Source organism: Cotesia typhae, unplaced genomic scaffold (genome assembly GCF_013202065.1).
Source record: "Cotesia typhae breed Kobodo isofemale line unplaced genomic scaffold, CoteBio_Ctyphae scaffold_13, whole genome shotgun sequence".
In the NCBI taxonomy this organism is placed as follows: Eukaryota; Metazoa; Arthropoda; class Insecta; order Hymenoptera; family Braconidae; genus Cotesia; species Cotesia typhae.
Window position 1 is genome coordinate 7,478,575 of NW_027423774.1, and position 22,005 is coordinate 7,500,579.

Consider the following 22,005-nt stretch of genomic DNA (forward strand, 5'->3'; position numbering starts at 1 on the left):
AATGGATGTCTGGGTAAACGATGTACTGTATTTCAGAAATCTGGGTAAGCGCAATTCTGGTAAAATTATTCTGTCCAATGTTAGATCTGGGTAATCGGATTGTGGGCTACTGATGTCTACCCAATATTTTCAGTGATTTTTTGTCTGTTGAAAAATATGAATTGATAAATTAAAAAAAAGTAATTAAAATGTCGAGTAAATTGGATTTAGAAAATTCAATGCTTCAAATTAAAAAGATTTTATATTACGTATAACCTTTTTTTTTTTGTTATTGAAATTAGCAGCCACGACTGATTCCTCATTTTATTGAGCAGAATTTTTATTGCAAAACAAAAATCAACAGCAGTCTCAACAAAAACCAAAATTTGAAATTATAATACCTCAAATGATTATAATAAAATTATATCTCCCCTGAAACTAACTAATTTATTATTAATTATTATATTTCATTCCTTAAGTTGCATATCTCAAAAATTCTTATCTTCACTTAAATTATTATTATGATTATTATTCTTTACTAACTTATAAATTTTTACAAAACTATATTAAAAAAAAGGGTGCGCGTACTTACCCTGATTAAAAATATTGATTGAAAAGTATTGAAAATTTTTTCAATTCTTTTCAATCCACACAGAGATTTTGAAAAATATTGAATGGAATTGAAACTTCAATTATTTGAATACTTTCTAATATCTTATAATGGAATTAAAAAGTATTGAACAAGATTCATTCTTGGATGTCTTTAATACTTTTTAATTCTAAAATGGAATTCAAAAGTATTGAATGGGACTAAATTTTTATCGTTTCAATACTTTTCAATTAAGAAGTGAAATTCAAAAGTATTGAAAAAGATTCATTCTTGGATGTCTTTAATACTTTTCAATGCTAAAATACAATTTAAAAGTATTCAATATAATTGAAACTTTTATGATCTGTAATTTATTCTTATTTTTGTAAAGAATGAAACCCCGGAAAAAATAATTAGGCCGCATAATACGTGGAAAATAAACGTGTCAGGTAAAATCAGAAGGCTATAAAAAAAATTGCTCGTCCAAAAATTCGAACCGTGCATCTCACACTCCCCAGAATGACAGCTTCCCAGTCAACCCAATATATATATATATATATATATATATATATATATATATATATATATATATATATTGTTGTCTAGAACCATCGTGTATGATGTCAAGTTCAGCTAAGAATGAATTTTATCAAATTTCAACCTCAAAAGGGATTGGGGGCGTTTACTATGAAAATCTTTCATAGCCAAACAATAGTTTTTATGGACTCAAAGTTTTGTTGGAACCTTTTATTTATAATGTGAAAATCATCTCTAATAGGATCTTACGAAATTTCTCTATCACATAGGTGTGCGGGAGTGATAATTGTCAAAAAATTAATATTCTTCAAATACAGTTCCTGTAGATCTAAAATTTAATAAGAATCTTAAGAGCAATAGGAAATTGCAGGGATAGCCTCTAAGGTCAACAGATTTAAATATTTTCTTTTTTTTTAAATTATATTTTCTTACAACTAATGTTACATAAATTATTGCAAAAACTAAAATTGGCGGTATTACAAAAAATAAAATTTGTTTTTAAATAATGTATTGCATAACAATAAATAAAAGTAAATAAAAGTAAACAAATATCATGATTCTTCATGATTCATCAATAATAAATGCAGTCGAGTCCTCCGAATCTGGCTCTTCGTTCAAATCGTCCATTTCTCCATCAACACCGTTATTAATTTGGATCTCCCCTTCATCTTCAGAATCATGATTTGATCTTAGCGGTGGGGTTGGTTCTTTGACAGCTTTTTCAGTTTTGGTTTTAATTGTATTGCCTTTAAATTTAGCAATGAATTTTGAAATGTAACGTTCCAAAGAGCCAAGGTGTTAAAAAATGATATTTTCATGCATACCATGAGTAAACACTGAATTTCGGAGATAATGTTCGAAGAAACCTAAATGAAAAGAAATATTGTTAGACTAATTATTAATAACTATTAAAAACGGAAAGGAAGAGTCAGGACAGGGAAAAGTCATTATTGTGGGAAATGTTAATGCAAGAACATGGAATTAAGAAAGTTGGTATTCCGGAGTGGAAGAAGATGTTAAAAGAACAAGAAATATGACGCAGAAAAAGAACAATTTCTGGTTAACTATGCTATAGTAGATACAGAATATATGAAAAAATAAAAGAATTTATAGTACTAGAAAATCGAACGTGCGTTGCACGCTTCTGTCAAAATTTTTATTATCGACAATTTAATTTATCAATATTTTCCCAAATTTAACAATTAGAGATAATCATAAATTTTTTAGCTGTAGAGCAGTAATATTTAATTACTGAACACAAAATTATCGTGAATTATACATTTACACGGTCGATGGTGTAAAAATATTCAATTCACACCGCCTAAATTTAACACCGTATTTGGTATAATTTTCACACGAAAATTGTAACATCGACTCATTTACACTACACCGAGTCCAAAAAATTTTTTATAGTGTAGTAACTATTGCGATGGTAACCGTTGCTAAAGTGGTCACCATAGCAACGAAAAGTGACAATAATGAAAACGTTACATCAACTTTTTAATAACGGATTGAAAGGGGTAAAGTCAGATCTTTTGGCTGTAATTTGCAAGCTGAAGAATAACATAATGTTTAGGAACAATAAGGAGCTTCTTAAAATGAAGCAAAAATTATTTCGAATGACACACTGATAGAAGAATTTATTAACTATTAATAATTTAATTTATTTGAAGATAATTATTTAATTTATTAAATTTTAATCAATATTTAGTAGAGTGAATTTGTTTCGCTTGCAACGTCATATGATATGAAGATTGCTTATAAATAAAAATCATCTTTATAAATTATTAGCATTAATTATGTTGCATTTTAATGATGTTTATTGTAAAAAACCAAATTCCATCACAGCTCATATTTATCTTTTATATTTTTAAATATTAAAAACATTTATTTATTTAGTGAATTGAATTATTATCACTTATTCCAGCTAAAGGATGATAAAAATTGTCAAAAGAAAATTGCTATTTTTGCTCTTTATTTTAAATAAATATTTGTTAACAGTTAACAAATATTCATTAACCGTTAATAAATATTTATTAAATCCTATGTTATTAAAAAATCATTTATTAACAGTTAATAAAGCTTATTAAATATAAACAAATCCTTCTATCAGTGCAATAGTATAAGGAAACTTCGAAACGACACTATGGAGAAGGTTTTCAGCGTAATAGTCGATATCAACGAAAACTGGAAAAAAGTCAATCAAAATAAGTGATATATGGTAATACGTACTAAAGAAAGGTCGAAAAAGAAGATAGAAATAATTTAGAAATCAAAGTGGTGGGACAATTTAACATCACATCTACCTCTAGTTTGTGACAACGACGTTGGATCTAATTGATAAATTTCAGTGGATTTATTTTTTGATCTGTTTGAAGTTTTACCGCTGACGGTGCTTTTAAGAGTACCTCGTCCCCAAATACAAATCGCGCGACATTTTCCACAAATAATTGGATTTTTGGCAAAGCCATGAGTTTATGGTAAAAATTGGTGGTTATCCATTTATCATATCCCATATAAACCTGCAGCAACAACGACAATAATAATAATAATAATAATAATAATAATAATCTAAACAGGGTAATTATTATTATATTTTAGAAATGATTGTCATATAACTTTATTACATACTTGTCCTTTTTCTTCGTCAATGAAGCCAATTTTCATTTCTGGTTCCTTATCGATTCCAGCTGCTTTGATATTTTTTAAGCCCTCTGTCAAAAAAACATAATTTCCAAAATCTTAATAATACAAAAATTATATAATACATCTAAAAATAATAACAAAAACAACATTAATAATTACAACAAACCTAGGACCAATTTCTGTCCTTCAATTACTTCTCCTTGTAATTTATTGTTTCGTTCAATCGCTTCCTCGTATTTTACTTTTAAATCTTGTAATTCTTTTGTTTTCACAAGGATAATATTATCTTTTACCCTTAATTTATTTTTGCATTCATTGTTAATTTTTTGAGTACACAGATCTCACGCATGGCTTCGGAAAGTGTCTAAATAAAAAATAATAAAATCACCGTAAATGATACGATCATCACTTTCATATACTTAAACAAAAAATTTACTTCAATTTTTCCCTGGTGTGGTGGTGAGTTGATCTCCTCTTTTCTTAGAACAGAGTTGTGGACAATAACGGACCGTGCCAAAGAAACCGTAATAATGCCGATAACCATAATTGAAAGCAAAATGATATACATATCGATAAAAGCGATGACATGTAATGAGAAAGATCAGAATTACTTAACTCAACAGCCGAATGACTTTGAAGTTCAGTAGTGTAGTAGTGATACTCCAGATGTAACTTTGTATATAAAAATAATTCAAAAATGTAACTTGTAATCAAAATGAACTCGTTTTTACTTAATATTATGTAAATGCAAGAAAAATTTGTAAAAATACAACAATAAAATTTATTATTACATAAAAACTCACATTTCATTTAGTGATTTAGATTTATCATTTGATAAGGTAATTTGTAACGTAGAGATCAAACTTTCTATTCGATAATAAGAAATTAAAATTTTACAGCTTCTAAGCAAAAAAATTTCAATTGATTTCAGGAGATAAAAGATTGGAAAATTTAAATTTTGGCTTCAGTTAATTAATTAAAAAAAAAAACAGAAACATTGAAAACTCTGATTAATTAAAATTTTTTGTAATCCTACACGTGATCCAAAATATTAAACTATTAAACTACTAAACTATTAAATATTAAACTATAAATAGGAGAAAGATTGAAAAAAATTCACAAATTTGAATTAATATCAATTAAATTTGAAGCCAACGCGTCGGAAATTTAGGACTATTGTAATATTGAGAATGATGCAGAAAGATTCACAAATTTCAATAAATTTTAATTTTTTTCAATCTTATATGTGACCCGAAATAAGTGACTATTTTGTTATTGAAAAAGATTCAGAAAAATTGAAAACTCTCAATTAATTTTAATTTTTTTCTTACGCGTGATCTGAAATAAGAAATTATTTTGGTATTGAGATGGATTCAGAAAGATTGAAAGCTCTCAATCAATTTTAATTTTTTTCAATCCTACACTTGATCTGAAATAAGAAACTATTTTGGTATTGAGAAGGATTCAGAAAGATTGAAAATGTTAATCCATTTGAATCTTTCTTAATCCATCTCATAACTCGAAGATGTTTTGCTCTGTCACCAGACCAATTTTTGCAGATAACATTAACTTAATTAATAATTGTTAATGTAATTAATTATAATGAAAAATTATTGAACACTAATAATAGTAATCAAATAAAATTAATCAGTTAAATTAAAAATGTTTCAATAAAATAATGAATTATTCTCAAAAATCCTTAATTACTTTTTAATATTAATGAATTGCTTCGCATTGTGTATATACGGCGTTTATCATTAATCATTCATTATTAAATTAATTATTAATAATTAACCAGTAATATAAATCTTAATTTATTATAAAAAGGACTTATTGATACACTGTTAATCAACAATTGATACAATAATTTGATAATTGATATAATTATTATTATTTATAATCAATATTATTTTATTAATTTATTATTTGTTATTATTATTATTTTATTAATAATTATTAAACATATTTTCAGAACGTATTGCAACACTCCAGGAGTTGGCAAAAATCGAGAAGACTTCATTAGAGCAGAACTTGGAAATAAGAAGTCCCGAGAGTAACAAAATTACTCAAAAAAATGAAATGATAGAATATTTGTGGGATTTATTTGACAATGGAACATTAGATATTAATAACTTTTTACAGTGTGCTAGTCAAATAACTAAAACATTTAATAATGAGCATGCATGGACCAGTACAGATGATGTAAACAATTTTCTGATGCCTGCTATTTGAATTTATTCACATGTATTACTTACATTAAGTCTATTCTTAAAAAAAGAAAAAAAAATTAATAAATTCTTTAATTTACTTAAATACAATTTTTCTTTAATTAATTCCTAAATTATAGATTCTTATTTAGAAATTATTTTTTGATATTATGTGCAACTTGCAATTATTTTAAATAACTGAATTTTTCTAAATAATATATAAATATTGTTAGGTATGTGATGTGATCATAAAATTAAAAAAAATGAATGCATTATACATTTTTTAAATTACAAAAATATATTTTATTCAACCAGGAATTTCTACGGTACCCACTGGTTATTTTGCTGAGCAGGAAAAATGAGTTTCTTTATTATCTACAGTTCTTGAATACGACAATTTTTCGGAAAGTGTCCAATCGAGAGTTAAGTTTTCTAGTTATTGCGAAACGGAAAAAAGATTTTTCTATCAATGACGATTCGGATTTTGTCTTTTCGGTTTAATAATTTTCTGATAAACAAAATTTATTATAATTGTCAATATTTTTTCGGAATGTGTCCAATCGAATTTTGCTTCTTCGTATCGTTTCCAGTCGAAAAAGAATTTTCCGATAGATGACAGCACGGTTTGTGTCTTTTCGGATATATTAGTTTTCGGTAAGTTTCGCTTATAACAAACTAAGGGTAGCCTGTAGATATGAATGTACTGTTGTATCATGGACAGAACATAAGTTTTCATCGGACGGGATTAATTCATAAGTTGTAAGAATAAATTTATTAAATAAAATAATTTAGTCAGATTTTGGATTATTATAATGGCTGAGGCTATTCGGACACTGTAGTGTGGATTTTAGCATGGCAAATAATTTGTAATATTCACGCTAGCCTCACGCGGAACTCACTCACAGGGTCCGAATAGACAGTCCGTATTATAATGGATAAAAGTAATATTTTTTAAAGCTGTATTATATTATCAGAGTATTAAAATTGAAGAGCTATAACAATATTTTAATATCAAAATCAATATCTCCTATTTTGTAATATTGAAGTTAGCGGTCAGCTGTCAATTTTAAAATTTTTTTAACAAATTAATTACAATAAAAAAATGATTCTAAAAATTTTCACTTGTAATTTTTATTAATTTTCACATGTGAAACTTTTTAATTATTTTTTATTTTAGTAATTTAATTGCTATAAAATTCCAAAAAAAATTTTAATATCTGTCAACTTCAGTGTTATCCTATTTTTAGAGGTATATTTACTATTTTAGTCAAAAATGATTTTATCTTGAATTGAAATCAATTTAATAAATATCAAAACACTAAATTATGCTTATTTAAGTAACGTTACTGAAATCAGCTGACGCCTGATTTTTTTTTGTTTTTTTACAACTATCTCTCAATGTCTATGAATTTTTTCAATCAATTATTAAAAAAAAAATTTTTTTTTAATCCTTTACACGTGAAAATTAAAAAAAAACTATGAAAGCCATTTTTCAAACATTTCCTCTTAATATTAATTGATTTTTTAATTCAATTAAAATTTTTTTATTCTAAAAGTTATCCAATGTTTACTAATTTCAGTATCATTTTAATTGTCAGTTTGAAATATTTTCATGCGTACCAACAGAACTACCAATAAACATTTTAAGTTTCCACGTCAAGAGCCTACATAGAGATACAGTCATTCTTCTAGTAATTGCGTAAGTGCGCCTAGGTATACATGTATTCATGTTATCATTCAACATGCACACATATACAGAACTATTATTACATAAGGAATGTTATATACATCAAAGATGTCAGTAGTAGTATAGAATCAGGATATTTAATCTGCGGTATATTCTTGATAAATATTAATACATTGTTTTGTAGAAAGATATAAGTTTTAAACAACAACAATGGGTAGTTCATACTCTTTGTGGAAGGAACCTGATGTTACTCCAATGGGAGATGATCCTCCTTCATTTCCTTCCAATTATGGATTTGAAAAAGGAAGGAAGCCTCGAGGTAATGAAAACATTTTAACCTCAAATTTTTCGATTGTCTTATTCAACTAAATTTTAATTTAACTACATTGAACTAAAAACTAATGATATACATTATACTGTGTTTACTGATAATGATATAATTCTTGACATTGTTAAGTTGATATTTTATAATTAAAATTTACTTAATACCCTTGACAATATTCAGCATAATTGTAACAAATGTCTGACGTTTTTTTAAATTTATTAGTATTTATTTATTGTAATGATAATGATAGAGAGAAATTTATCTGATAATAGGTACAAATTTTTGCACAATTTCTTTACAAATCATTTAGTTTAAAATTTTCAAAAAAATGGCTGTCTGGTAAATTCTCACTCATCTGAAAAAAGCAGACCTCAAATATAATTTGGTAAATAGAATTTTCAGGTGACTATACTTCAACCTCGAAAAATTAACATTTTTAATCTCAGGCTGCAAATTTTTTTAAACTGTTTGTAGATTATTATGTTTCATTGTCTGAAAAGTATTTATATTCTACCAATTATTTCGAAATGGACAAATATAATCATTTTTATTGGTACTAAATATACAGTTAGTGATCAATTTCCTTAGAAATTTTTTTGTGTTCTGAATGAGAATACAGAGAAAAATGCAGTAAAAATATATTACATAATTATAAACAAAGGCATCACTTGGTAAGATTTTCTATGTATATGTTTTTGAAATGAGCTGTAATTTTATGTAATAATTTTAACAATGTAAAATTACAACTGTAGGTTTTTGTTTAATTTTGAATTACTGTTTTTTGTATTCATTGACCAATTTTACCTGTCTCCAAATTTATAGTCTAATAAAATTTATGGAACAAAAATTACGATATAACACGAATTAAAAATTTAATTACCTAGAAAAAAAAAAAAATTAATGAGTTAGTAATTTTAATGAAAAATTTTCATAAATTTGTATTCTTATTCAATTAAAAAAAAAAAAAAAAAAATTCAGTTTCTAAAGTAACTTGAAAAAAATTGGTCAACAAAACAGTAAACTAATCAATGTAAAATGAAAAAAATAAATTTATCGCTGTAAAAATGTATACTAAATTATGTTATTTCTTATGTTTTAGTAAATTTATGATTATTCTATTCTCTACTTAACTTCTGTATGTTTCAGTTATGGTTGCTACTGAACAAGAATTGATGGCCGCTAGAATTCCACTAGATAAACGAGATTATTGCGCGCATCATTTCTTGAAATTAGAACAATGCCGATATTACAATGTACCATGGATGATAAAATGTTCAGCTGAAAAACATGCTTGGGATCTATGCGCTTATGAAGAGTAAGAACTTTATTAAATTTTATTTATGCAATTTAGAATTTATAAAAGATAAAGCTTTCTGTCAAAATAATATTCATAGCATGTTTGATGTGATATTTATATCAAATAAATCATGATTAAACTGCAACTAATTATTTAAATATTTATAAGAAAATAGAGCTTTTTTAATTCTATCATGCATAAGAATGCATTTTATTATCTTTCAAGTCTTTATTTATAAAAAAATTCGTTTTTACGAGATTTTTACTAAATTTCATTCGAAGGACAAATTATTTTTGACAGATTTTTTTAGAATTGATTTAGAATATTATTTACGTCAAGTACAAGAAATCAATTAAAATATATATATTTATATTATAATGTACTTATGAGTTGTGAAGCTAAATGTTCTAGTACTTGATTGATCTTAAAGCAGTTTTAAATTATGGTAATCATAACATTATTGTCACATACTAAAGTGTACATTTTCTATCATATACAATCTCGAAAACTGTTCTTAATATTAACTTACAATGTGATTTAATATGACTTGTCAAAAACAAGCTGTAGATCTGTCAAAAAATGGTGATTAAGAATGAATTTGATAAATTCTTACCATTATTTTGATAACTAAAAGAAATATTGCAATTTTTTTAATGAAATTATTAAAAATGTGGATGGATTCATTCAAGACCGTTGATCTAGTAGAAATGACTTAGTTAACAATTGAAACTCTTGTCTGTTTGATACTCCAACGAATCATTAACTTCTTATCAATTTTTAACTTATAAAATTAAACCAATTAGTTATTTTAAGTATTATTGTGATCTAATTCTCTAGTCCAATTTACTACTTTTTTCAGCATTTATTAATTAGTTCGTTATTTATTGTAGTCCTTTCAATTTTTCGTAGAAACTTAAATTAGTTAAAAAATTCGACATAAAAAAAAATTTAGAATCAGTAATTACTACTCAAATTTGGATAACATTGCCCCTTAAGAATTTTCCAAATGCTGCTTTTCAAATAAATTTAAATACAATGATATTCATATCAGAAAGTAATAAATCATTGATCAATCAACAATAAAATTGTATTTTACAAATTTACAAATTAATTTGACAAAAATAATTAATAAAAATCAGAAAAATTTCGATAAATACTACGTGTGGTTGTACCAAAGCTTTAATAGTTTGTCTATTTACAATTCAAGAATATTATTTTGTAAAATCTTCATTAAAAGAAAATTGATTTTTATTATTTTGCAATGTAATTGAATATAACGAAAGTTTATTAAAAAAATAATACTTAATTTTTTATTTATTTCAAAACGTTGTATGCATGAAAAGAAAAAAAATACTAAATAAGTTCTGTTAAACGAGATGTTAACATATTTAAGTGGTCAAGTACTAGTGCATTTACCTTATTATACACTTACTTCTAAAATCGGTAAAATGATGAAAAACAAATTTTGATGGTTAATAAAGTGATGGACTTTAAATACTTTTATTAAAGAAATGTAAATAAATTTTGCTAGAACAATGAAGGAATTGAGTTTCAAAAGGGTATCTTTTCATTTTTAATTAATCGAGACAAAAAACTGGTTATCTTCAATTATAAATATTTTTATTGAACTTTTTTAATTTAGCTATAAAGTGCTATGGGTTATGAAGCTACAATTCGATTTTCATTTAGGAATCTTTTTAATTCTCGAAGTACTTAATATTTAAAAGATCAAAAAACTGTTCTTTTAAAATATGATAAGGCACCCTTTTGAAAATCAGATCCTCAATTGGATAAATTCGGTTATTAATTTTATCGTTATCTTAGAACAAAAATATAAAAATGAAGATTACTGTTGAACTAGCATTTAGTTGTAATTTTGCATGGATTGAATTTTCTTCAGCGTAAAATTTTGAAAACTAAAAAAATTGTCCTTTAAAAGAAATAATTCCTCACATTAACGACTTGAGCTTTTAAAAATTTATGTACTTTAAGTTAATATCTCTGATTTAAGACAGCAATCAATTTATTTATGTTAATGTTAGATAAATTCATGATTAAAAAAATTTATTACAGTTACGTGTTAAGAATGAAAGAATACGAACGTGAACGTCGACTTTTAGTTCGACAAAAGAGAAAGCAACAAAAAGAAGCTGCTGCAGCATAAGAATCAATCTATAAATCAACATCCTCACATTTAAATTATTCTTTGTCGTTAAAAACAAAATAGCAACTAATAAATAAAATCAACATTTTCTTGTTGTTAGTGTATATATTATAAAATTATTAAATAAAATTAAATACAAAAGAACAAAATAATAAGATAATACTTTTTTTTTTCATTAAAATTTTGGTTTTATTTTAAGTATTAATTATTTTAAGTTTTAGTACGTTTGTTTATCTTTGTTCATCACGCATGATTAAGGAAAACAAGTCATTTGTTAAGATTTATTTTTCAATTAAAATAAATAAATAAATCAAACTTTAATTCAAGGATTTTTTTCAATATAAACATTCGTGAATTACAAAGCAAAACAAGTATACTCCCCATATTATTTTTTCAACATTAACTCTTCAAGGATTTGAAGATGACACCTGGTTTAATTTTCAAAAAACTAAATTTCATATGAATTTTAGGATTTTTAGGATTTGATAAGTTCTCAAATCGAAGTTTTAGCTGTTAATAATCAAGATAAAGTGATGCATTAATTTTACTATAGCAATAAAATTTTTGTCATCTTGTGTGTCGAAAGTAGAACAATTAAAAAACAATTTTACCGATACATTAATTTTAATACATTATTTATTTTCTGAGTTCAAAGCTACTATAGATAGAGTCAATTCAAAATTTTTTTCTCACCTTTTTTCCGCTCCAGTGGATTTGAGGCTATTCACCCTGCTTGATCATCAATGAATTTGATTAAACTCAGTAGTGTCCATTGACTTTTTTTTTTTAATTTGTTAGGAATGTGCTTACATAATGAATTTTTTTTTATAATAGCATTTTGCTGGCAGGTAAAATCTAAATCAATATCATCAGAGTTTTTTTTGTATAATATTAAATCTATAAATACTTTTTAAAAATTTAATGTATTGATGTCAAGAAAAAAATTTTCGATTAGTACAATCTTATGATTGTAGATTAGTTTAATGGAATCTACTCATGAAATATTTCTTTGTTACAGAACTAATTCGTTTGATTTAAAAAAATATCTGAAAATAATACAATTTTTTTGGTTCAATTCAACATTTTTTAGAATAACGAAGATTAAGTTAACCGACATCTAAAAATTTTTTGAACTTTTTTTTTATTGAAAAAATAATAAAAAAAAAATTACACTTGTGAAAAACTTGAAAAACTATAAGTGCAATTTTTTAGAAATATTTTTTAGTTCTAATTTAATTAATTAAAAAAAAATTAAAAATGTCGGCTAACTTAATTTTCATTTAGAATAACTATCATATCATTCAAATCTTTAATTATAATTTTTGCGTTTAATTTTCTTTATTTTATTTTAATTCGTTATTACTTTGTACCATGTTGAAAAAATTTTAATTTTTGTATTGTTTGTTAAAATTAATACCTATAGTTTCTTGAATGAAAATAGGTAATAATTCGAATTTTTAAACTTGCCAGCAGAATATCCATTTTTATATTACTATAAGAATTTGTTCCATTACAACATTTGATTAATTATTTTATAATAATATAAGTACAAAAGGTATTTTAATATTAATGCATAAAAAGTTCCTATGTAATATCAATGAAATCCCTACACGATATAGTTATTTTTTTTTATACCTGAGTTATATCAATGTTGATGTATGTATTTTGACTATGACAATATAGAAATTACTATTATGCAAAATGGAAAAAATACTGATTTTTTTGTTATAATAATGTTATTATCAGAATTTAAATAGTAAAATCACGGTCATGTTACTAGAGCCCGTATTCATTATAATCGATAAACGAGACGAGCTTTCCAGCTGCAATTTCTTATGTATCGCGACGTGTGAATTCTGCTTTTGACAGTACTGTCTATTTATTTTATTTATTCATTTGTTTAAAAATTTGATTGTTACAATATAAGTGTATTAAGTATTGTGACAATAGGACTTGTAATTAAGGTACTTATATCATTTAACAACATATTTGGTATATTCTCTGCATCTTATAATTTTTTTTGTTTTGTATGTTTTTTTTTTATCTTTTTTGTTGTAGAAACTGATTAAATCGCAATATCTCTATCTACGATCTGCTGCAGAATTAATAATTATTAGTTTTGTACATGTTTTTTTACAATAATTATCTGTTTATTTTTAATATTTTATTATTCATTTTAAATGTATTAATTTGTTATTTATTAGTTAATAAAAAAGTAATTAAAGCAACTGCAATGAAAATATAAACTATAAAACATGATGAGAGAAACATGAAAAAGGAAATATGTAAAATCCAATGCATTGGCTTATTAACATACATATATATACATAGATAAGGTATTTAAAAAAAAAAAAAAAAAAACTTGTATTTTTTCTTTTTGATGATTTCCAAAAATTGAACGTATACCTAAAAGTTAAAATTTTGGTTATCGTCCGAGCTTTTAACTTTAATATTAATTAAAGCTTTTATCAATCCATTTCTCTATTTTTCCCACAGGTAACGTGGATAATTTTTTTTTATTTTTGAATTTTTATAAATTGAGAATGATCCGTTATAAAAAAATAAAAAAAAATATAGATCTCAAAGGAAATTTTACGCTTTACAAAAAAAGTTGACATGGTACTGATTGAGAATTTTAAATACACAGAAAGAAAAATTTCTTGATTGGAGAACAAAATTCTTGGCTCAAGAAAATTTTTGGGTGCCTGAAGGAAGACCGAAGTTGTGTTGGCCGAAATAAAAATTTTTCTTGAAATTCTATTCTTGATGGAAGTAATTTTTTCTTAATTCAAATTATCATAAATACTTCATACAATAAATTTTTATATTTGATTAAGATTTTAAGATACTTTAGAGAAGCAGCACCACCTACTTCAGCTAAGAAAAAAATTTTCTCACCCTAAGAAAATTTTTTTCTTGAACATTTGATGCCCATTTTATATTATTTTAGCGTGCAATTATACATATTGAATGAAAAAAAAATGATTTAATATTTTTTGATCTTCCCATTTGACATGTTAGTCAATAAAAAGATTCCCGAGTTGAAAAAATTAACTTAAATGAACTTAACTGCTATGCTAAAACAATTGATGTAAGCTCATATAAGTTCATTTTTTCGACTCGGGTTTATGAAAATTTACTATTAAGATATTTAATTTTTTGGAGCAAGAGAGAAATTTTCTCAAAACAAGAAAATTTACTTCTTTTAAAAACAAAATTTTTTGGATCAAGAGACTGAATTTTCTCAAAACAAGAAGATTTTCTTGACTTGAATAAATTTTCTTGAATCAAGATACGTATTTCTTAAAGCAAGAGAATTAATTTGTGGGAATAAGTGAAATTTCTTGTGTCAAAAAAAAATTTTTTTTTCGCTCAAGAAAATAACTAGGAACAAAAATATTTTCTTGGCTCAAGGGAACCTTTTTTTCTGTGTATTCTTCTAAGGAAACCAAATGATCAAATTATTTTTCTTATTATTATATAAATTATCTAAAATTACTTAAATTTTGGCAATATCGAACCACAAGATTTTCTAATAATAAACCGAATAAATTGTTCGTAATAAGAAATAATATGCAATTAAAAATTGTAATATCTATTTGAAAGTAATCAACTTCCAATAATAATATATTGGGGATTCCCCGCTAAATCGAACACCATCTGCTTTTTGCATCTCCGATTTTTTGCATGACTCATGATGCAGAGTATCAGAGAGTGCTTTACGATCGAAAAATTCAGTTTGCCTTTTTTACGCTATTGTTTTTTTTTTTTTTTTCATAATTTTTCCTCATAGTATCAGTTGAAAGAGATTTTCCTGATTTTTGTTTTTTTTTTATTTTTCAATTTTTTTCTCCAGCTGTTTTCAAGGTTTCAATTTTAAAATAAGAAACATTATTTCTTTTTTTTTAATTCCCATAACTTTGTAAAAAATAAGCCGATTAGGTTTTTTTTTAACATGTATTAAAAAAAATTGAAATAAAAGTCCTAATCGTCCCATTTTATGAAAATTAAGTTAGCTGACATTTTTAAATTTTTATAAATTTTTTTTCCAAAAAATTTCAATTAAAAAATTAAAAAAAAAATTGCACATGTAAAAAACTTGAAAAACTACAAGTGCAATTTTTTATAAATATCTTTTTAGTGGTAATTTAATTAATAAAAAAAAAAATCAAAATTTTTTAGACGTCTGCTAACTTTAGTGCCATGCCCATTTTTTGCAAAATTACGGCCATTTGAAAAAAAAAAAAAAAAAAAAAAAAATTGACGTTTTTTTTTTAAATTGATACCTTGAAAACGCCTGGAAAAGAAACCAACTCATACCAAGTATATTTATTTATTTATCTATTCTGATTCAAAGGATTGAAGTTTAATTATTAGATTAGTGTTGAAATATTATTTATTGCTGTTTGATATGAAATTGGTTTTAAACCAACGATTACATAGTATTATTTTAATTAATTCATAAGTTTTTAATTACATTATATTCTATCTTACATTTATCCGCAAGTATACGTTACTTTCATGTTGAAGTAGACATGGTCACCAATTATAAATGGTAAAATTGATTGGATTAAAAAAAAAACAATTATCATACTTGAAAACAAGTCTTTATTTTGGAGGCACAAAAAACTGACAGTATTTATTTTTAAGTCCTTTATAGAAATATGTTAATTTATCAGAATTTCAAAGAACTTGAAGAAATTTAAATTAAATATTCTTCGATGTGCATGTTTACAACGGCATTTATCACCAATATAAAATGATGAAATGATTAGAAAAATGATAAAGAATGATGACGTATTTTGGAAAGAACTTTTAAATATGACAAGCTAATATATATTTTTTCTTCATATCTCGGTCGAAAGTACGTACTTTCCTCTCTAATGGCAGGAAAGAAAGTTTAACATTAACTCCCTGTGAGAAGTACACGCGCGCCCTCTGTAACGACGGGAGGAAAGAATTTCTCATGCGTAATTTATTACAATTACACTTGTAACTAGGGACTGTTTATTCCGTCACTATAGGGATTGAGAAAGATGACCTTGACGCCACCTGCCGGGAAAAATGTAAAGCAAAGTGGTGGCAAGTGCTATACAAAACAATAACAAATTTATTAAATAAATTTTTTTTTAATCTAATTGAAATAAATTTTGATAATGTCTTCGTCAAAAGTTTCTTGCTGTATCCGTGGTTGTTCCAATATGCCATATAAAAACAAAAATCAAAATACAAGTGTTAAATTTTATCGTTTCCCTGCAAGTACTCTGAACTCAGCGTGGATAACCCTTAAACGTCAACAATGGATAAATGCAGTGAAAAACTATGTGTAAGTAAATTATTTTAATGAAAAATTAAATTAATCACGATCAAATTTAAAAGGCCAAGTAATATGAAATAGAATATTAAATTATACAATGATTATTTTGTAAAGTAAATAAAAATGTACTAAGGAAAAATGAAATTTAAAATAATTTTTTTCAGGAAATATCCAAATGATTGGGAACCAACTCAAAATACTCGGATTTGTAGTGCTCATTTTGTTAATAATCAAAAGTCAGAACATCCTCGGCATCCTTCATACATACCAACAATTTTTCCTGGTAAAGTAAATATCAAAAAATCTACTCAAGCATTTGAACGTTTCGAACGATTGCGACAACGAAATTTACGAAGTGAAATGAATATCATTAATAATAAAATTAATAATACTAGTAATAATATTATAAGTGAAATTGAAATTCAAGATGATAATAATTGGGTAGATGCTGAAACACAAAGTGTAGAAGATCATTGTGTATTTGATAGTACTCCACAAAAACAACTCGTAGCATTACATGTCAAACTGATGAAATTGTTGATGAAAGTGTTTTAGGTGAACATAAATATTTTTTTGCAACATAAATTCCTGTGATGGTGTATGTACTGCAGAAGTACAAGTAAACATTCCAATTAAAAGGACAGCTGAAAAATTTGTGATATTAATCTGCCGCCTTTACGAAAGAACGTTGAAGATGTTGGGTGTGATCCTATTACTTCAGATTCTATTAAATCTGATTGTCAAGGTTTTCATGGAATTACTTCTATTCATGATGACCAATCCTTAAGCAGTTTAACCGGTGTTAATTTTTCAATATTTACATTTTTATTAAATATGCTTCCTGACATAAAATCTACCAAAATAGATAAAAAAACAAAATTACTTATCACTTTGACAAAATTGAAGACTGGTCTGACATTTACAGCACTAGGAGTACTATTCAGCATCCACAGAACTTCAGCACAAAAATATTTATCAGTAACTTACAACAACTCAATATTTTATTGAAAAATTTTATAGTTTGGCCTTCGAGAGCTACTATACAAGCAACTCTACCAGAAGCTTTCAAAAAAATTACCCTGCAACACGTGTGATTATCGATTGCACTGAAGTGTATACAGAGCAACCGCCGGAAGTAAGACAGAAAGTTTTGATGTACTCAGACTATAAACATCATCAAACAGTGAAATTCTTGGTTGGGTGTGCTCCAAATGGATTAATAACTTTTGTATCTAAGTGCTACGGTGGTCGTTCTAGTGACTGTTACATTACGAACGACTGTGGGATAGTAGATTTGATAGAATCCGGTGATGTTGTTCTTGCTGATAAAGGTTTCCCTCAAATTAAAACCGAAGTTGAAAAAAGAATGCTGTCTTCATTATGCCTCCTTTTGCTCATGGTGGACAATTTACAGCTGAAGAAGTTGATGAAACCTACAATATTGCTTCGGTCAGAATTCATATTGAACGAGTGAACCAAAGAATCAAAGATTTCAATATTTTTACAAAAATACCAATATCTTTACTTCCTCACGTAGATGAAATTGTTTTTGTAATCTGCAGTTTAATAAATATTTCCAAGCCTATAATAAAACAATAGTTCAAAAATAATAATATAAATACAAGTGTATGAAATTAAAAATTTATTTAAAAATTTATATGATTTATGTAATTATTTTTTATCACATTTTTGTACATACTTTATATGTAACAATTAAATTACAATAAATATAATAATTTGTAACATTTATAAAAATTTGCAAAAGTCTCATAGCTTTTTTTTTTAAACTAATAATTTAAGTTGTCAAATAAAAGGTAAGTTAAATTAACATTATTAATTCAATAATAATAATAATAATTCATCTTAAATATTGCAGATAGAAAATACATCTAGTTTTTTTTAGAATGCATAGAAAATAATCTTTGAAGATAATGTTGGAAGTAAAATTTTTGGAGTGCAGGTATTACTTTGTTAAGAAAAGCCTCATCTCGTCCAACAGTTATTAAAACACTACCCATAGGTGAATAGATGAATAAATCACAAAAAGCAATGTTTGTGACGTACATTTGAAGCTGAATTTGAGTGTAAATTGAGTGAGTTGTGCTTAAGTGCAATCCATTTTCATCGAATTTTAAGTATTGAACGTGGATTTCCAGTGATTCTTCGTTGAAAATCGGTTGATTACGGCATGAATATGGGCATTTCACTTCAATGAGTTTTTTCTGCCAAATATTTGGCCCATAAATTACAATACTATCTGGACTACATGACATCCATGGCTGAGGAATATTAACGATAAGACCAACTCTGACTACTTCCCAATTTGGTTGTAGTAATTTCTTGTATTCTTTAAGAGCAATTTCTTCAGTTTTTTTCCATAACTCATAGCAGAGGTTTCATGTTTACTAGGATTCAAAAACTCATCAATAATTTTCTCAATGTCAAAACGATTTCCTTTCACTTTGTGACCATTGCTAGCAGTGATACGCAACTTTCTTTCCTCAAACCACTCAGATTTTTCAGACTGATCAATCGTTCCAATACTTATTGATAGTGCCTTATCTACATAACAGCAGACTTTATTTTGATAAAAATCATGCCATTGTTTAAGCGTTTCACACTCAACACCATGTAAATTATTAACTAGTTGAAGAGTGAAAATGTCCAAAGTGACTTTTTTGCTTTTTCTAATAAATTATTTTTATCTGTCATCCGCTTAATTTCAGCCAAGGTTTCAGCAGCAATAATCTCGACCTGATTTCTCTCTTCAAACTGAAGAATTTGAAATAAAGGTGAAAAAGGCACAAACTCCTTCAAGTTTTCAGTAGTAACATGAAACGGAGTCAATTTTTCGGCTTTACTACATAAAGGAGGAGGTGGAAATAAAGTTGAAATTCGAGCCCCTTTGTCATAACCCAAAAGCTGCCGATGCGAGGGTTTACCCCATCCTTGCGATTGACTAGTTTTACTAGCTGCAGAATCCGGTGAGTTAACGAAGTGTATTGCGGCACATATATGCTTGCATTGCTGCGCTACTCCAGTTTTACAGTTGCAGTTAGCACTTATAATATTTCGATTATCGTCAAGCTAAATATAATAATTTTTAAGTTACTGAAAGTTATTTAAACAATATAATTAGTATTAAAAATATAAATAATCTGTCAAGTTTTTTTATTTCATTAAAAACTGGAATAAAATTTACTTCTATACTTCGAAACTTTTATGAAAATTAATTTAGCAGATATCTTATAATTTTAAGAATTTTGTGAATAAATAAATTAAATCAAAGAACATGAGAAAAAAATTGACGTTTAGAAAATTAAAAAAATAAAAATCAAATTTTTAGAAATAATTTTTGGAACAAATTTATTTATTAAAAAAATTAAAAAAATGGTTAAGTGACTGCTAACTTTAATGTCATAAACTTTTTACTAGGTTTATATTTAATTATAAATTTTGTAAATTTATGAACATTAAAAATAATTTTAAATAAGCTTCGATGTAGCCAGATTTGTCATATTTTTAATATTGTATAAAATAATTGTTAGAATAATTAGTAACTAACATGAATTTTTATATTGTACACCTCGGAAACTTTGGTTTGAGCGACAACTGAGCAGGTTATGGTTGAGTGTTTATTTAAATCTTCTGTTTCCACAACGTTTAAAACGTGTCCTGACTCAAATAATTTTTTACCCTTGATGTCATTTTGACCCCTAATAAGGGTATTTTTGACCGGCAAGAACCCGAATTTAATTATTTTTTGCATTCTTAATGTCAACTAATACTGATTATTACATTGTGTACATCACTAAGCTTTATATTTATAACACCAGGGCGCTCCACTTTCAGCAGTAGTGCTGCCTCTACAGTTCTCTCTCAATCCCTATAGCAAATTCTTAACCGCTGTAATTTCTATTGCTACCTCTAACCTTAAAAATATTTATCAATGTTGTTTTGTCATCTGTTAAATAAGAAAAATTTCTGAAAATAATGTTCCTACCAGTAAACTATCATCAGGATACTCATCTAAAAATTTTAATTTGAATAATCAAGTTATGAATTATCAAAACTGTATACTCAGTGGAGATATAATTTTTAACTGCTCCAATATCAAGTTTGAAAACTGTGTATTTTATGGAAGGATTATTAATAATTGCGATCATTCAAGAGAAAATTGAAACGATTAAAAAAAATGCAACAAGAGTTTTTCGCTTATAATATGTTTTGTTTGATAAATTTTATAATAACTAATATAGTTTGTTAAACTAATGAAAATAAATACATCTTTGAAAAAATGAAATTAATTTATTTTTAAAAAGTATGACCAGACTTGACTCTTCGAATTTATTTGATGCCTGCCCCCACGACCAGCAGCACTCGCTTCGCTCGTGCCGCAAATGTCGGGGCAGGCATCAAGACATACTTATCTGCACTTGAAGTTAAAAAAAGTAAAATTGATAACGTACTTTCGACCGGCTATGAAGAAAAATCGTATACACTACACAGGCCAAAAGTTGAATTTTCGGCCCTGCGCGTCATGATGCCCGAGGCGAAGCCGAGTAGTGTAATATACTATTATATGAAACTTGAAAAAAAAAAAAAAAAAAAATAGTTTTTTTGTGTCTTTGCAATATTAGTATAAAAAAAATTCTTCAATGTTTATTTATACTTTTAATAGAATATTTAATTATTTGCACATATCTTAAATTCCTTTGAGCATATTTATTTACAGTAATTTGTAAATATTGCATGTGAATTATTTGATTTACTTATGTTTACATTTTGCTTAGAGATAAACTAGAAAGTGCTATAAAGCAATCTTTATTTCAAAGGACACTTGAGTTAATATTCTCTCAACTATTTATTTATGTTGAAAATTCAAAAACGGTTAAATAATATTACAATATATAAAAGACAATATTTTTATCTTAATTTGTGTAAATATTTCATTTTATTTTTTAATTATATACTAAATCAGGATACATTTAAAATCATGACTTTACATTTACAGTGAAGTCACAGCAAACTAATGGAGAGACTTGTCTACTGTCGTATATTTTATGACTTTGATTCCAAGAATTTCAGACTTGTCGTAATCCAAGTGTTAACGACTCCACTGAATATCATGTTGGATGATACATTATTATTATTTCTTAGTATGAAAGAAAAAAAAAACAAATGAAGGCGTCCGCAAAAAGAGTGTAGGTGACAAGAAAAAATTTCTAGTTTTGAATTAAAAAATTTTACTTTAAAA

The 22,005-nt window shown here is 25.9% G+C and overlaps 4 protein-coding genes across 6 annotated transcripts; 2 read left to right on the plus strand and 2 right to left on the minus strand.

Annotated features, from left to right (window-relative positions):
• Positions 1-1,666: 1,666 nt before the first annotated feature.
• LOC141535401 (uncharacterized) lies at positions 1,667-4,561 on the minus strand. Its single transcript, XM_074255318.1, has 6 exons — positions 4,555-4,561; positions 3,918-4,091; positions 3,737-3,819; positions 3,490-3,627; positions 1,941-1,971; positions 1,667-1,851 (listed from the first exon to the last, which is right to left on the minus strand). Exons 1-6 carry the CDS (start codon positions 4,559-4,561, stop codon positions 1,667-1,669), a joined length of 618 nt encoding a protein of 205 aa, XP_074111419.1.
• Positions 4,562-6,698: 2,137 nt separating this feature from the next.
• Nd-b18 (NADH dehydrogenase (ubiquinone) B18 subunit) lies at positions 6,699-11,591 on the plus strand. Of its 3 annotated transcripts, none has more exons than XM_074254641.1 (4): positions 6,699-6,717; positions 7,830-7,964; positions 9,117-9,285; positions 11,341-11,591. In XM_074254641.1, exons 2-4 carry the CDS (start codon positions 7,856-7,858, stop codon positions 11,429-11,431), a joined length of 369 nt encoding a protein of 122 aa, XP_074110742.1. In that variant the 5' UTR covers positions 6,699-6,717; positions 7,830-7,855; the 3' UTR covers positions 11,432-11,591. The 3 variants fall into 3 exon arrangements, with proteins under 3 accessions (XP_074110742.1, XP_074110741.1, XP_074110740.1); XM_074254640.1 differs by lacking the exon at positions 6,699-6,717 and adding an exon at positions 7,566-7,657; XM_074254639.1 differs by lacking the exon at positions 6,699-6,717 and having other exon boundaries at positions 7,762-7,964.
• Positions 11,592-16,031: 4,440 nt separating this feature from the next.
• LOC141535403 (uncharacterized) lies at positions 16,032-17,303 on the plus strand. Its single transcript, XM_074255319.1, has 2 exons — positions 16,032-16,757; positions 16,913-17,303. Exons 1-2 carry the CDS (start codon positions 16,588-16,590, stop codon positions 17,301-17,303), a joined length of 561 nt encoding a protein of 186 aa, XP_074111420.1. The 5' UTR covers positions 16,032-16,587.
• Positions 17,304-19,122: 1,819 nt separating this feature from the next.
• Positions 19,123-21,537, minus strand: LOC141535545 (uncharacterized). The gene is made up of 2 exons (XM_074255513.1): positions 20,314-21,537; positions 19,123-19,835 (listed from the first exon to the last, which is right to left on the minus strand). The coding sequence occupies exons 1-2, from the start codon at positions 20,515-20,517 to the stop codon at positions 19,392-19,394; spliced, it is 648 nt and encodes a 215-aa protein (XP_074111614.1). The 5' UTR covers positions 20,518-21,537; the 3' UTR covers positions 19,123-19,391.
• Positions 21,538-22,005: the final 468 nt, after the last annotated feature.